The sequence below is a fragment of the Vanellus vanellus genome (genome assembly GCF_965231255.1).
Source record: "Vanellus vanellus genome assembly, chromosome: 1".
Classification (NCBI taxonomy): Eukaryota; Metazoa; Chordata; class Aves; order Charadriiformes; family Charadriidae; genus Vanellus; species Vanellus vanellus.
In genome coordinates this window covers 11,202,332-11,219,521 of record NC_138905.1, presented here as the reverse complement: position 1 = coordinate 11,219,521, position 17,190 = coordinate 11,202,332, and the positions used below count along the sequence as shown (strand labels likewise).

The 17,190-nt window shown below is 41.1% G+C and overlaps 1 protein-coding gene across 5 annotated transcripts in view; it reads right to left on the bottom strand.

Moving 5' to 3' along the window:
- CACNA2D1 (calcium voltage-gated channel auxiliary subunit alpha2delta 1) overlaps positions 1 to 6,473 on the bottom strand; it is a 437,732-nt gene extending 431,259 nt beyond the window's left edge. For all 5 annotated transcript variants that reach the window (XM_082498408.1, XM_082498409.1, XM_082498410.1 and 2 more), the window contains exon 1: positions 6,302 to 6,473. In XM_082498408.1, the coding sequence (XP_082354534.1) occupies positions 6,302 to 6,396 (95 nt within the window). In that variant the 5' untranslated portion in view covers positions 6,397 to 6,473. The remainder of the gene's footprint in view (positions 1 to 6,301) is intronic.
- Between the last annotated feature and the right edge of the window lie 10,717 nt (positions 6,474 to 17,190).

Here is a 17,190-nt window from a genome sequence, read left to right as displayed (position 1 = left end):
CACTCAGTATTACATATTTACAACTTAAACGTGAGCCACACAGTAGTGGCGTTACACAGTAGTGCTTGACATAAAAATCGTATTCTGCAAACAATATTGATTCCAGTTCTCTTTTACTACGGGAAATCAGGAGGGAAAGAAGAATCCCAACACTCTGCAATAGCAATGACCAATTTGCTATAGTAAGCAACGGCCCAACCGATACAAAATCCAGCTCTTGGTCTGATCCCACAGAAGAGAGCATTGCTCAACATATATTTGAGAAAAGCTGAGCTATTTAATAGATTCAACAAGAGAAATAAATCAGAGCCGTAGTCTCAAAGGCAAATCATTTAAGTATTCATTGATACCTGTCTTGCAGCAGCTGGAGATGGAATGAGAAAGCTGATGCAGGAATGGGCTAAGAGTGATCTAAGACACAATGCGCAGGTGCTGCCCAGGGGTAGGAGCAGAAATGCAGTTATTATTTTGTACTTCTTAAGTTCTGTGTATTTTCAAGGTGCTAGATATGTTTTACCTGGACACCGAGGACACTGAGCTGTCATTCCTTCTTTCAAGAAGTCTGATTCAGCATGCATAGAAGACATAAATAAAGGATGACATCTGGCTTTACCAAATTATAGCTATGGTCCAACAATTTTATTCCAGTGGTACGTTCTGGTAAATCTTTTGTTCTGTTAAAGCAGATATTTTAACAAGATGCTAGAAAACAACATTTTCTGTAGTCCATAGTATCAGCTTTGGTCTCTAAGATCTTTATAAGCACTCTAAGCACGACATCCATCCCAAGCATATAGGGATCAAAAGCTCCTGTATTGCTGCAAAGAAGTACGAAACAGTCTGGGGCCCAATTCTGCTTCTGCTATGTTCAACAACAGAGAGAATGAGTCATTTTTCTCTTAAACTACTAAAATGCTCCTCAACTGCAACCCCTATCTTGCAGTGGTTTAAGTCAAACATTGGTCTAGAAGATAATCCTACCTTGGGTAAAGGATGCTCGCAGAAGGGAAGAATAACGGCATAAGCATGTCAGATCACAGCTATCAGTGGGCAACTATAGTCTATTTTGTTTCTTTGTTACAAAAGATTAAAGTAATAATAATTTGACCGTGCTTCCATCAATTTAAAATGCTCTGCTAGATAAATATTTTTAAGATCTGTACAACAGGCCTTCTATTTAACAATGAATACATTTCAGACTAATGTGCTGCCAAGCTCCAGCTCTCTTTCTAGCAGCTGAATTCTTGGATAAAATAATTTCGCAGGGTATGAGCAATGCAGTTCTGAAAATAGCATCACTGCAAAATGAAAGATGGCAAGAACCTCTACAATGCTGATTTATTCAATGAAATTTCATCTCTTATGATCAGTATCTATTTTGCCGTTTTCAGCTGAATTTGCATACCTAATAAAATGTAAATCTACAGAATTTGTTAATTTTGAGGCCCCAGCATAAATGTCTAAGAAGGAAACAAAAAAAAAAAAAAAAAAAGAAAACAATAATAAAAAATGCCCATTCACAATTTACATCATAAAATATGTAAACCAGAAAAATGCTTTGTGGATGCAAATAATTTGCATTTATCACCACCACATGTACAGAGACACTCACAAAAAGAAACCAACACCATTCAACAAGCTGCTACACACTTGTCTTTAACTATGTTTCTACTAGAAGAATGGATGGGAGTGATACTTTTTAAAATATCAGTGGGTCTATACATCTTGCATAATGCTCAGCATTCAGACATGTGCTGCTGAGAAAACACTAAGAGGTGTTTTCTTCCCTGATTCTTAGTAGATTACATCTTTTGGCTTTCTTTCCAGTTCACTGATATGAACGTACACTTCAGCAGGTTATTTTTTTCCTAATAATGAAGATTTTTAAATAGATTGGAAAATACAGTTTTCAAATGAGCAGGAGCCTGATATTTTACAATCCATTAACGCGGCTGTCTTTTCTAATTAACATCAGCAATAAAATTGGCATTCTTCTATCACAGACTTTATGCTAAAAATAAGATTATATGTATATGAGAGGTGTCAAAATCCCTAAGTCTGACAGTGGAAACAGATGAAAAGAACACATAATAAATATCTTCTATCTACATTCGGTCACTGATCTTATATAGGAAGCGATGCTGTGCACCAAGTCCAGCTACATTCTCAGCAAGACCTACACTTGTTAGGTCCATGTGCAGAAACCAAAAATATGAATGTCCCGGTTATGTGAGCCCTAATTCGTATGACTCATATAGACTTCCCTGACTTGTCCTAATGACACCGAAACAGCAAGGATGATTCATGCAAACAAAAAATGGGAATACACAACTTCTTTTCTAAAAATTTCCTGCCTGCATAAATATATATCTGTTCATATGTATATTATTTTTATCCTCTGTATATTATTTTTACCCTCAGATGGTTTACACCAATTTGTCTAAGTAGCAGATCTGTCTCGAATGTAATGCATAATTTAATCTCTACATACGGAACAGGTGACTGAGGAGGAAAAAAGGATAAAAGATAAAGGAAATAGAGAAAATGAATGGGGGAGGAAAATTAGAGAAAATAAATTAAAAATACCCATGAAGTTATATCCAGAATGGTGCAATTACAGAAACAGTACCATTGACATTGAAAGGCTTCATCTGTAGGTTCATCAAAATTAAAATATCTGGTTTGTTTTGTTGGTTGGGGTTTCTTTTCTTTTTTAATCAGTACAGACATTTTTCTCACCAGGAAGCAGCAGGTACATCTTTATATCGTACATTACCCACTATCAGTAAAAATATCAACACTGCTAAGACATACTCTGTCAAAAGTATACTTAAGAATTACAGCATATTTTTAAACTCAAGACTGATGCAGTAGAGAGAAAAGAACAGAAATAGGGTGAGTTCTATGTTACCTTTATCAGGAAACATACAAACTACATGTACTTGATAGCTTTTTTTTTTTTTTTTCTGAAGTCTGTATAGATGCAGATGATAAATAAATATATATAGCTACAAAGAAAGAATTGCTTTGCGTACTGTGTTAGCAGTAGTGTAGTTATAGTGACAGGAGTACTACATTCAGCAATATTCTCATATAAGTGCAAAATATCTGTTGTGTTGCATGTATCATTGAGGTTTTGGGAGTTGCTATGTTAAAAGTAAGAGCAAGATATCCTGTACCAATATATAATAGATCCCTAATATATGATACAATGAAAATGATACATTTTAATGAAACGTAATATGTATCAATCAGTACTTAAGCCTTATAGCTAAAGATCAAGACATAATTACTGCTATACTTAAACAGTTCATTAAAAAAAAATCTTCAGTATTTGTGGTGAGATATTCCACCCCTGGAAGCAACAAATACAATGATACCACCTGCTCAGATTTTCACTGAAAAATTAAGGTTCTCATTTTATACAACACAATCCTTCACTTGAAATTCTCTATGCATTGCTGTGTAAATGTATCAGAGACTTTTTGCCTGGTCAGAGAAATAAAATTAATCAGATGACTGAGATTTTATCAAACGGGCATTGCATAAATCTTCAGCATTTTTTGCTAAAACTGTTTCATACTTGTATACTACTGTATTGGTGATAAAGACTTCTGAATGTTTTAGTAAAAGCACATGTTAAAATATTTACTGATGCAGAAGGAACAGATGACTGAAGGAAAAGTGATTGTACAATAATGAGTTGTTGATGAAATCATGAACTATATAGACCTGAATATGCACATTTTTCATACAACAGCTGGGAAATACTGCTTCCTCAGACCGACTTTTTAACGAAGAGGAAAAAAGACTGAAAATAATGGGGAGAAAGCAGATAGCTAAGAACATGATATCAGCAAACCTTCAGTTCTTCAATTGTTAATACCTTTTATTTTCTTTATTCTCTTCTCCTGTGATTTTTTCCTATTTTTACTGTTCTTAAAATATAAAATCTTTCACATTAAGGGCATTTGCGTCACTTCTCTTTGTTCTTCCCCATTCTAATTTATAGTAAGAAACAAAACACCTCTGTCAAGACTTAAAAAAGAATCCAAAAATTGTTTTCTCTTACACCTGTTACATCATTACTTTTTGCAAAGCAGCTCTTCCTGCATCAACTTGTTGTGCTGTCTTCTAAATGAACTAAGCATTATTTACACTTTGATTTAATTTTAAAGGGGAAACATTACAATGAAGGATGGACAGGCACTATAGATTGTTTGTACAATATTTCAACGGAATAATAATGAGAAAAAAGAAAGCCAACAGCAAGTAGATTGTGTAGAACATGGAAATGCTATTGACTAACATCATATTCTGAATTACTTAATCATAGGTATAGTTATAATTAAGTCATATTATGTAATATGTTTCCCTGCTGACAATTTCAATTATCATGACTAGCAGCAAAGGTAAATTCTGAAGGGAATTAGCAAACATGGACAGAGGGACAAAAACAGTTTTAAGGAAATATCATGTTGCGTTAGGCTAAAAAGCGGTCTAGACTTCTATTCGAAATTATACAATATTCTTTTTGTACAGTGTTATTTTAATTTGACTGGTTTTCACATTTCCTTCTCTTTTAAAACTAGAAAAATCTATGTAATGTAATTAATTGTGTATGAGAACTTTATCAGCTCAATAAAAAACAGTAAATACAGGAGCTCAAACACAAGAAAAGCACTGAGTTAAAAAGCCCTGGCTTTGTATTTTGTCACACTTTGCTTCTACATGCCACACCTTTATAAACTGCAAAACGATAACATTTCAAAAGATAATTTTGCCTTCAATGAAAGGCTATATTTGTTCAACTTAGAAGATATTAAGTGGTTATTTTACACTTATTCCTTTCTTTCATTTAATACTGCGAGCATCCCTTTGAGTCTTTCATAATGGAACCGATACTCAGAACTGAATCCAATTATAACAACCTACCAACAGTACTAATTGGTGAAAATGCATTGCTGGTAATTGCTGTAAACTCATCCTTCTACACAGGATGAACGAGGGCAATAAATTCTTCCCAGCGTTACACAATAGGGAAGACTACCATTAACACTGGTTTTCTTATGTAAAATGCATTAAAGTGAGTCATCCACTTAAAAGTTACCAACTGGTAGCTTTAACCCAGATTCAGGGACTAAGGTAAATGCTTAAAAAAAAAAAAAAAAAAGAAAAGAATATAAAAATAATAAGGCGAGGAAGCAAGAATTAAAAGGGAGAAGACACAGTCATTAGTCCATAGTGTTTTGGTGTGGGTTTATTGTTTAATTTTTTCTTTTTTTTTCAATCTAAAGGCGAATCTCAAATATGATGTATTGTCTTATTTTTGCCTTTCTTTTATTGCGTACTTACATTACGTGCTCTTTGCCCTGCTCTGGGCCACACTTTCATGCTAATGCTTTAAAGATTTCTCTCTTAACGGCCACGCGAACCAGAGACCTGCTGGCACCGAGGGCATCCCTCAGCCCTGGCAAAGGGGATTTTGGAGCAGGAAGGGATCGCCAGGCCGGCGCTGAAGGAGACAGTTCTGTACTTGGGGAGCTTCAGGCGTGCCGAAGCCCCTCCGGTGTGGCACACGCCTGCGCGCACCCAGCACCCCCCCCCCACCCCCCCTCCTTCCCCCGCGGCCTCCGGGGACAGAAACCGAACCCCGCCACTGTCAAAACAGCCGCGGCGTGCGCGGGAACACGGCCGGGTCGGGCTGAGCCCGAGCACAGGCTCGAAACTCCAAGGCGATGCTCGCCCGCCCTGTCTCACACGCCGGCCGCAGAGAGGCGAAGGGAAAAAAAAAAAAAAAAATCTGCCTTTTGCGTGAATTTTGACGGAATGGCTAAAGTTTTAAATTTTTAATTTTTTTTTTTTTTTTTTTTTTAAATAGTGTTAAAACTCCGGCCAGGCTGAACTAGCCTTTGTGGGAGGAGGGGGCGGGCTCAGTGTAACTCGAAACTTTCCTCTCAGCGCGGCCGAGGCGGCGGGGGGGTGTTCGGAGCCGGGAGCCGCGGCGGAGCGGCGCTGGGAGGCGAAGCCCTCACCTCAAAAGTACCGCCACCGGGGCACTCCTCTCGCCCCGGAGGGACCCTCCGCTACCCTCACTCCTTCCTAAGCAAAAACCAGCCGAAATCCTGCAATTTTACCTCACCGCCACTTTCCTCCCGGACTTACTTTATTTCCCTTTGTATTTTCGCCGGCGCCGCGCTCTCCCCGGCACAGAGATGCCGCCGTAACCCCCCGGCCCGGCCGCGACCCCCCCCTCCCCCCACACACACACCCACACACCCCGGACCCCGAGGGGACTTACGTGGTGGCCGAAGGGAAAGGTCCCTCCGAGGAGTGGTTCATCACCAGGGACTGGAAAAGTGTCAGGCTAAAGACCAGCAGCCAGCCAGCAGCCATCTTCCTGATCGAAGATCGATCCCCCTTTCCCCAAGTCGGCGAGACGGCAATAATAATAAATTCAATTATTGTGTGTGTGTGTGGTGGTGTGGGGGGGGGCTGTTGTTTTTTAAAGCCTCCTCCGCTGCCCCCCCCACCACCACCCCCCACCCGCCCCCTCGCAGGAGGCGCAGCCCAGAGATGTGCGGAGAAGCGGGAGCGCGGCCGAGGGTGGGAAGGAGGAGGAGAAACGATGGAGATCTGTGGGTGGAGAGGGGGAAGAGAAGAAATAGAGGAAGAGCGAGAGAGATACTCTACTCTCTGCTACTCCAGCAGCAGCTCCGGCTTCATCTGATCCGCCGCCATCAGGGCTACTTTTGTAACAGATCTCCGCTCACTCTGTGTAGGTCCTTCCCTGATTTATTCCCCCGATTGCCGAGCAGAAAGAGGCGGAGGAGGCGGCGGCAGGCAGGCGGGGTGGGGGCTCCTGAGGGGAGATGAGGAAAGATGGGGAGAGAGTTGGAGACGGGCGGATGGCTCCGGGCTCCTGCCTTCCCTGCCGCCGCCGGCGGGGGAAAGTCGGGGCGGGGAGCGGGGGAGGGCGCCGGGCCCTGTGGCGGCCGCGCTCCTTACAAGGCAGCCGAGGAACTCCCCGGGCCGGGCCGGGCCGGGCCGGGCCTCCCCCCGCTCCCCCCGCCTCCCCCCGCGGCGTGCCGCACCTCCCCGCACGCTATTTTTAAAACCGCTTCGTGTCTTATTTTAATTCCTCCTCCCTGTTAAGCGGCAGCCTCGCACAGCCCGTGTGCCACCAGGCTGGGCTGCATTTATATATATATATATATATATATATATTTGTATATGTATAAACGTCGCTCTTTGCGCTGGTGGCTTAGGAGCGCTCCGGGGCGCGGTGCCGCTCGCGCAGCCGCTGCGCCCCCGCGGAGCGGAGCCCGTTGGAGCGGCGCGGCCGCCCCCGCCCTCCGCAGGGTCCCGTCCCCGGCGGGACCCCGAAACGCTTCTGGGGAGCGGGCCCCGGGGAGAGGGACGGGGGTCCTCGGGCTTCATCCCCGCCCCAGCCGCATCCCTAACCCAGGGGTCCATCTCAGATTCCTTTGAAAATTCGGAGGACAAATTCCCTCTGCTTTCCCTTATTTTACCCGTGTTCGCGGATACCAGTCTCTGTGGCAACTATACGTTCTCCCTGCAAATGGAGAAAGTAATGCAGGGAAATATTTCTTAGCTTATTTACTGAAGCGGTTCAAAGTTCAGTGACAATTTTGATTTTCTTTTCAATACGTGGGTTGTTATTTTTGTTTGATTTTCTTTTTAAATGTCTCTATATATTTAATTAAAGATAACTATGTAATTATATTTTTGTTTTTATATATTTATTAGTCCAACAGGTGAAAATGAAAGAGCAGACCCGGTATTCATCTTGTTTTCACGATCATTCTATTTAAGGGTCACATCATCTGGAATGTATTAACTCACAACAATTTCCATAAACCAGAAAAGTGCTCATCTCTATTCTAAAGGTGGTAAAAGGACCAGAGCTGAGATCCACAAATGAAGAATTGAGCGTTCACATTGCCCAGGCTCCATGCCAGCACGATATTTCGGTTGCAATCTGTAAATCATGCAGTCACTCAGCTACATTGTTTCTGGATTGGAGTTGGCACTTTGGAGCTGGTGGGAAGAGCTCCCAGTTGTCTTCACCTATCCACCTACCTGTAGATATGTAGGATTCAGGGTTTGGATGCAAGTCTGAAATAGCAATTTCTAAAATGATACTGCAGCCTATATACTCAAACAGTCTGAAGAGTACCTGTGGCCCAGCATTTGTAGGTCTCCATAGGCTTTATGGTTTTGATGCATCAAGTGGAAACACTTGAGATACACAGCTATAACTGCTCAGCTGGGCACCTCCATTCTCCTGTAGCAGTATAAAGGCCCTGATGGCCTCTGCTGCAAGGTGTGACGAGTAGCTGCAGCGTCATGAGCACGTGACACAGAGGTCTGGCTTTACATGGGAGGCATCAAGAAGAGAAGACGTTGGGAGCAGAGTAAAGGGTTGGAGAAATTCACAGAGGAAAGAGGCTGGAAATGTGTAGTAGTTCAGGTTGCACAAGGCCAGATCAGATTTATTTCTTAGACTGTAATTTAAGGCATGTCCTCACTCCTGGGGATACACACTGTTTAAGGGTAGCATTAGCCAGTACCTAGAAGGCATGAATTCAACATGAATATTCCCCAAAATACACTGATTCTGCTTTTTGATAGGACTCTGAAGGTCGTCATGAGTTCATGCCTAAACTCTGCTGAGATCCACAAACTGCATGTTCTTCTGCCAGTTGTGCCCCAAAACACCTACAGCCTCACAGTGGGCAACACAGTGATGGATTAACATTCCAGCAACACCCCTTCAGAATAAAGGATGGAAATGCCCCACTTGGCTCCTTCCCTACTTGAAGGATCCAGCATTCACCCAAATCATCTCTGCTCAACAGAAATGTGCTCATGTTCAGTTCCCAGCTGTGCTTCCCCCAGAGGCCCACACACTGCCCACCAAGACATGAGCAAGGAGCTGAGAAAAAGATGCTCCCCACTCTCACTGAAGGGGGCAAGCAGAAAGGGATGCACATGTCAGTCAGGGCAAGAAAGGGTGCAAATGACTGTGCAAACCCACCTGGGAAATGGTTTCAGTAGGTAAGAATAAGCAAGACCACTCTCCCTCAGATGTATTGTTGTCCTGGTTTGAGTGACACAACTAATTTCTCTTCTAATACTTGGGAAAAATGCACTTTTAGAAGACTCTAGTGTCTGAAGTTGTGAAAATATTTACTTTGTAGCCAGCTATGGTAGGTGGGTTTCAATGTTTCTGTGTTTTTCGAGCTTGTCGGGTGCAGGGATGAGGAGGAGAGAGACCTGGGCACTTGACCCAAACCGGCCAACAGGATAGGATTATTTTGTACCTTGAATGTCACATACAATATAATTTAGAAAGTTTGCTGAGGAGCTCTCTCTCTCTTCCTTGATGGCTGTGATTCTGAGAACGTCTTGCCCTGGTGCTGGACTCCTGAGCCCTTCCCTTCCCCCCCGAAGCCATAGCACTTGCAGTATCCGACATTTGCTGTCCACTGCTGGGAGTGCACAGCTGCCTAGTGATGTAACTGGCTGAGTATAATCCTTGTATATTTTATATTGGTATCGGGATCAATATTGGTTCTTCAGTGTTATCAATGTTAATTATCTAGTCTTATTCTATTAAATCTGTTTATATTTCAATGCCCTGGGTTTCCTTGTTTTTTCCCTATTCCCCCTCCTGCGTGGGGAGGGGTCATTGAATGACTAAATGGCAATAAATTGTTATGGGTCTCTCAAACCGTAATAATTGTTTCAATATAAAGTACAGGAGACAAAGAAAGATCAAAGAATAATAACGTAAAATAAAAAATAGAAAAGCATAGGGTTACAGAGGAATGTTTCTTTCATCATTAGTATGATTTTCCATAAATCTGCATTTCTGATGCTCCATCATTCATAGAAACCCTTAGGGCAATAATTATTGCTACTAATAATTCCAACAACAATAACACATGGCTAGCAATGCAATGGTGCGATGCATGGGTGGGTTGGCACCCCACCTTGTACCATAAGGTCCAGATTGTGGCTGTTTCCTCAGTACTAATATGCTATAACAATAACTGAAATGTGAAAAAAGATGCTGGAGAAAATATCACCATGTTTTAATACAGCAATATTTGAAGCATCAAATCTACTGTGCTGTTTACAACCATATAACAAGACACTCTGCAAGGCAAACCTACAGTGAACGTTGCTTAGGTGCAAGTGAATGTCTGTGGAGCTCACTGAAACTCGGGGAGGAAGAAGAGAAGGGGTGTCTACACGCAGCTGCAGCATAGAGGAGAAATACCCGGCTTAGCTCCAAACAAGCTGACTGATGTGTTGAGTACCAGCCAGGCCTGGAAAACGGAGCTCAGCAAGGGGTACCTGTGTGGCGTTCGTGGGAAGACTCAGAGCTGTGACAGGCAACTCAAGTGCAGCCTGCAAGCTTTACAGGATTTACAAGCAAGCTTGGACCAGGGCCCCGTTTTGAGAAAAGTTGGACTCCAATAACAGTATTCCTTCAAAATTAATTTGAATTTTTGCCTTTTTTTGAATCTGAAACTTAGGAAGCCAATGCCACCCTGACCATGGGAAAAAAAAGAATGCAGGACCTACTCCAGGGGTAATGTGGTTTTTACTATTTACTCACCCTTCTGTTTCACCTAATTTTTTATGGCTTAAAAATGCATTTATATACCAGATATTTAATATAGACACAGAATATTTAGAAATCACGGAATCACAGAGTTTCAGAGTTGGAAGGGACCTCTAGAGACCATCTAGCCCACCCCCCCTGCTAAAGCAGGATTGCCCAGAACACATTACTCAGGACTGCATCCAGGCGGGTCTTGAACATCTCCAGGGAAGGGGACTCCACAGCCTCCCTGGGCAGCCTGTGCCACTGCTCTGTCACCCGAACCGTAAAGAAGTTTTTCCGTGTATTTGAACGGAACTTCCTGTGTTCTAACTTGTGCCCATTGCCCCTCGTCCTGTCACTGGGAACCATTGAAAAGAGCCTGGCTCCATCCTCCTTCAACCCACCCTTGAGATACTTGTACGCCATAATAAGGTCTCCCCTCATCCTTCTCTTCTCCAGGCTAAAGAGTCCCAGCTCTCTCAGCCTTTCCTCATAAGGGAGGTGCTCCAAGCCCTTAATCATCTTAGTTGCCCTTCGCTGGACTCGCTCCAGCAGTTCCCTGTCCCTCTTGAACTGGGGAGCCCAGAACTGGACACAGTATTCCAGTTGTGGCCTCACCAGTGCAGAGTAGAGGGGGAGAATGACCTCCTTCGACCTACTGGCCACTTCCCTATGCAGCCCAGGATTCCTATGGCCTTTTTGGCAACAAGGGCACATTGCTTGCTCATGGATAACTTACTATCTTCTAGGACCTTATCCTACAAACATATGGATGCGAGTAATTGTGCTCAAATGAGTTCCCACTAGCTTTGACAGGAAAGTGTGATTGACTTAAAAATAATGCTAGTAGAATCAAGTTTCTTGATATTTCTTCATCCTTCCATAATCCAGAAAAAAAAGGACAAACGTAGTTTCATCATGAAATTTTTAAAAGCCATTAAAGTTTCTGAAGTGATCAATTCCTTTACATTTGATGATTATACTATTTCCGTAGGCAGTCACGTTTCAAACAGTATTTTAAAAATGTGGGGTTTACTTCACTGTAATGTTGCACTGCATATAGTCATATAATTTATCTGCATTAAGGTTCCTAAAGTTCTATTACAGCTGACAAGTCTTATTTTTTAAGCACTTAAATATAGACTTGAATGACAAACCATGAAAATAAATCTTTCTTCATTCTTACTTCACCTTATTCTAAATTTAATGTCTGTCATATCTGACCAAGACCTTCCTGTGAAGGAGCTTTGAAAGTTTGCTTTGCACCTACTTGGTGGGCTTGGCAGTGTTAGGTTTATGGTTGGACTCGATGATTTAAAGGTCTTCTCCAGCCTAAATGATTCTATTCTATTCTATTCTATTCTATTCTATTCTATTCTATTCTATTCTATTCTATTCTATTCTATTCTATGATTCTACTGAAATTACTGGGAATCTTTCATTTGACCATGGTGGTCTGTGAGAAATAAAAATTCCTATTGCAAAAATATGAAATTTATTTTGTATCAAAGCCGCCTTCTCAGTTCAGTGTATCAGTAACAAGTATTAATTCAGCATCAAGCTTTTCTCTTTAATTTCAGTTTCTAGATATATTATTTACATTTTCATAAATAATTTACCCTGTCGCAAATCCAGCATAAGAGACAAGAGAGCTGGGTCTTCTGTCTCTTGCTCATTTAAAAAAAACAAACAAACAAACCACCAAGCATATTGTTAGAATGAGATTCAAAGTTTTATTAATCTGTTTTTATGCTTGTATATAAACTCATTCTTTATTGTGATAAAACTTTTTGAAAACAGTGGCAGTTTAAGACTTAACATACACGGTGATTGTAGCACTTGTGTGAATAGGTGGCATGCAATGACCAAGTGTCTGAAGTGGTTTTTTGGGGAGTTATATTCAATAAATATGTAGTGGCTGTTATTCTTGCTGACCCTAATCTGCAGTGTGCTGAGTACACTTCACCTCTGTGGTTGGGGTGACATGTACTTTGGTAGATGGAACTCCAGATGTCATTCAGTTCAGCCAAAATGTGCTTGCTGAAATACAGTAAAAAGTATTTTTTTATACTGAAACACCATTTTGTTCCTGGCATGTAGTATTTTCTTTATATTTGCGTGTTACACAGGGCAGGAGGGGGTAATCTTACTGATTAATTCTCATTCTGTTTGCTTGTGCTGGGGTGACTAGAGTGTGCAAGCAGCCTGATCTCAGTTTCTCATTTCAGGGGGAAAAAAAACTCTTATTCAAGTTCTCACCAGATGGAAATGTAGGATGCAGCCCATTGCACGTGAGCTGAATTGTTTTATGTATTTGAATTGGATATCATTTTATACTGTAAAAACTTTGTGAGCTACATCCAGCAGCAAGGTAAGCAACGCTGGTTTATTCTCACCTGTGTTTTTATTCACATTTGTGTAAGCATGCTGAAACTGGTAGCAAAACTTTCCCTATCTGATATAATTAAGTGGATGTTTTTTTTTCTTGTTATTGTCAGGTTCGAGGAAAACATTCATCTTAATTCTAAAGATGAGAGCGGGGATGTATGTATTTTCACACTGGAAGTTTTTTTGTTTGGTTGTTTTTTTTGACACTGCTGTTAAACCAACAATAATTTTAGAATAGTTTAATACTGAAACTTGGAGCCCAGCATAATAACTATTCTCTCAGTGAATACCAAAGAAAACTATCTTAAAACAAAGTGCCAGGCATGTAAAACTTCATCCATTTAAGGAGGAAGCATAATGCAAAGTTTATCCAGTTATCTATGCAGGACACTGTAGTGCTATGAGGAAAAAGCAGTTTAGTTCTGAAAGGCTTTGTGTTCATTCTATTATTATTATTGTGTTTCTGAGTTTGGAAGGAAAACGAACTTTTTTTGTTCAAGAATCACCGTATTGTACTTCACAGTGTAATGTAGAAGTGCTCATTGTAAATCTCATATTGATGTTGTGACACTATTCACAGAAAACCATAAATGTCAGTAATCCTGCTGGAGAAAACCCTCAATTATAAATGTTAAACCATAGTATGTTCTGAGTTTGTAGAGAAATATAACCTCTAAGAACAGTCTTACACAAATAACATGTATTTTACATAAGGATGTGATTAGATGACACAATATTTTTGTACAACCTTGTCTGTCTTCCACTGAGCCGCTAATGTATTTTAACTTATTTCTATCCCTTCCATTGACTTTAAGCAGGTACAGTTCTTTCTTGAAACAAAAAATATACATATGTATTTCTTCTTTCACGTTGTAAATCAGACATTTTTTCCCCAAATTTTCACCCTGTGAGATTCATCTTTTCACCACTACAAGTGTTTCTAAATGTAAGTGTGCTACTCTCCTGAAATCTGGTATCTTGCAACGTTGCAGAACTAAGAAAAGGTACATCATCCCACTGGAAGGAAAGGACAGTGGGTCTCTGAGATGGCAATCGGAATAATTGTAGCAAAGCACTTCTGCCAAATGGCGTGAAGCCACCTCAATATCTCATACCTGCTTAACCCATCTAACCTGGACCCATCTAACACGGACCACCTACAAGGAAAAAAAGTTTATTTTGTCTTATCCAATAAGTAACAACAGTAAGTACGATGCTTTTAACTAAATGACTGTTGTTGAAGTGGCTTGTGCTCTCAGCTGAGAATGACAGCCTGAGACTTCGTGAGCATTGGTGTCTTTGGACAAAGTATTGTGTATACGAGACACAGTATTTGTCAGTGAATTGCCTCCAAGAACCTTTTACAGAGTGATGTTTGCATTTAGTGTTGGATCACTGACCTCCTGATCCTTTTAAGTTTAACAGCTAGGAAAAACTAGTGATCTCGTCTCTTTTTGTAGGCAATGGAGGTAGGCCGGCACCTCCACAGAATGATGCATCCTGTCCTAAAATAGGTGGTTGAGATGATATCAGTCTCCTATTTCATCTGTTGTACAAGCTATTAGTGAACACAAAAATAGCTCAGAAGAAATATGGGGTTGAGAAAAGGTGGAAAAAAAGAGAGAAAAGGAGAAAAAACTGATTAGGTAGATGAGTTACTAAGGGGATGGAAAACAGTGCTGAAAAGGAATAGATGCAGGTAAGTGAGAAGGATCACAAAGAAGAGAAAAGGGAAGGAGAACACAGAGGTTTGATTGACACATATTGATGTGCATATGTCTGCTTGCTTTAGTTCAGAGAGATGATAGAATCATAGAATTGCTGAGGTTGGAAGGGACCTTTAAGATCATCAAGTCCAACCATTAACCTACCCTGACAAAACCACTTCTAAACCATGTCCCCAAGTACCACATCTACCCTTTTCTTAAACACCTCCAGGGATGGTGAATCCACCACATCCCTGGGCAGCCTATTCCAATGTTTAATAACCCTTTTGGTGAAAATTTTTTTCCTAATACCCAATCTAAACCTCGTCTGACATAACTTGGACCCATTTCCTCTTGTCCTATCACTTGTCACCAGGGAGAAGAGGTCAGCCCCCACCTCTCTACAACCTCCTTTCACGTAGTTGTAGAGAGTGATAAGGTCTCCCCTCAGCCTCCTCTTCTCCAGGCTAAACAACCCCACTTCCCTCAGTCGTTTCTCATAAGATTTGTCCTCCAGACCCCTCACCAGCTTTGTAGCCCTTCTCTGGACACGCTCCAACACCTCAATGTCCTTCTTGTAGTGAGGGGCCCAAAACTGAACACAGTATTTGAGGTGGGGCCTCACCAGTGCTGAGTACAGGGGGATGATCACTTCCTTAGTCCGGCTCACCACACTATTCCTCATGCAGGCCAGGATGCTGTTGGTCTTCTTGGCCACCTGGGCACACCACCAGCTCATATTCAGCCGGCTGTCTACCACCACCCCCAGGTCCTTTTCTGCCGGGCAGCTTTCCAGCCACTCTGCCCCAAGCCTGTAGCGCTGCATGGGGTTGTTGTGACCCAAGTGCAGGACCCGGCACTTGGCCTTGTTTGATGGCAAATTAGGATTCATAACAGGAAAAAGAAGACGCATATTTAGCAAGTCTTTTAGTATGTCAAGGGAAGAGAGTGACATGACTTCTCCGTGACCACACTGTGCCGGATCAGAAGCCAGGTGGCCCAGTTATCTGGGATGGGGCCCAATCTAATATGCTTTGCTCCTAAGCAGAGATTACTAGCTCAGATAACGGAGGCCACGTAACATCTGGTTTGTGAGCACAAGGCTCACCGCTTGGCCTCAGGGTGAGGGCAGGACCCACTCCCTGTGACGCTATATACCTCCGTCTGATCATACAGTGTCTGCTGCACATCTTACACCAATTCAAAAAATGTTCTAAGGTAAACTTGAATCTTCTGCGTACCCATAGTTTCTAATGAAAGAAGCTGCTGGGACAGACTTTATGCCAAGTACCTTTAAGAAATAATAAAAAAGTAAATAAATATTTATAATATTCTTTCTCCAATAAAGCCTAAGGGCAGATAGGTTCTCTCATCTTTTTCATGATTTATTAAAAATCTTTAATTGGCAGTTCTTAAAAAATTCCAATTCAACTTTTAAAGTGAAAAATCAAAAGATAAAAGCAGATGTAGGTAATCTTGCACATCTGATCGACCCCAGTCTCTAATTAAAGTGAAGGAATGGATTTAAAAGTTACATTTCAAGATTCTGCTATCATTTCAGCGGGGAGTGTTTTTATGATAAATGAAAGTGTGAAGTAAAAATGATAAAACAGTATCTATATGGGCCTAATTCTTTCCAGAATCATACCCCATTAAGCTATGTAACAATGCTGTCATTTATTCATATGAGTTAGTACCCCCTCTATTGTCCAAGCGATTTCACAAGCCATAATTTATCAGTATGGTAATATTAAGCCCCCTTGATATCATCGGCTCTGCACAGTCTGCAGTTCTTTGCAAAGCAAAAAGGGCAGCTCTGTACAATCCACTCCAAATGCTGGGATTAATTATGTTGTTAACTTCATATTGCGTTTGCAGATGTTATTAATTACTGCCACTCCCAGTTTAATAGCTGTTTCCATAGTAACTATAAGAATTTAAAGAAGGTGTGAAAGGAAGTAAGTTGAGTAGTTGTTTTGGTTTGGTTTGGTTTGGTTTGGTTTTAAAAGGAGGACAAAGGCAATCTGACTATATATATACATAAAAATATAAGAATCCCCAAATGCTAAACAGTGCAAGATAAACAAGAAGTAATGACACATAAGAATGTGGACATTTTCAGAAGATACCAAGGAACTTAAATAACCAATTACTTACATTAACACTCTGCTCTCACTTGATCCTTTTAAATTTAATCCTAGTTTGCATTGTTTGCACTTTTTAGCATAGTCTAGAAAGTGCAGTGAAGCCAGAGCGCATGCAGTGCAAGTAAACCTGGAGCTATGTCTGGCTCCAGCATCAAAGATTCACTAGATATAAACACACGACCAGAAGCGCTGGCTTAGAACTAAAAAGTTTAAAATCATAGTTCTCTATTACTTGAAAGAATGAAGACTTAATCATGAATTTAATGAAGAAGTATTCTGAAATGTCAAGGTAGAAGGTCCTGGTAAAGGC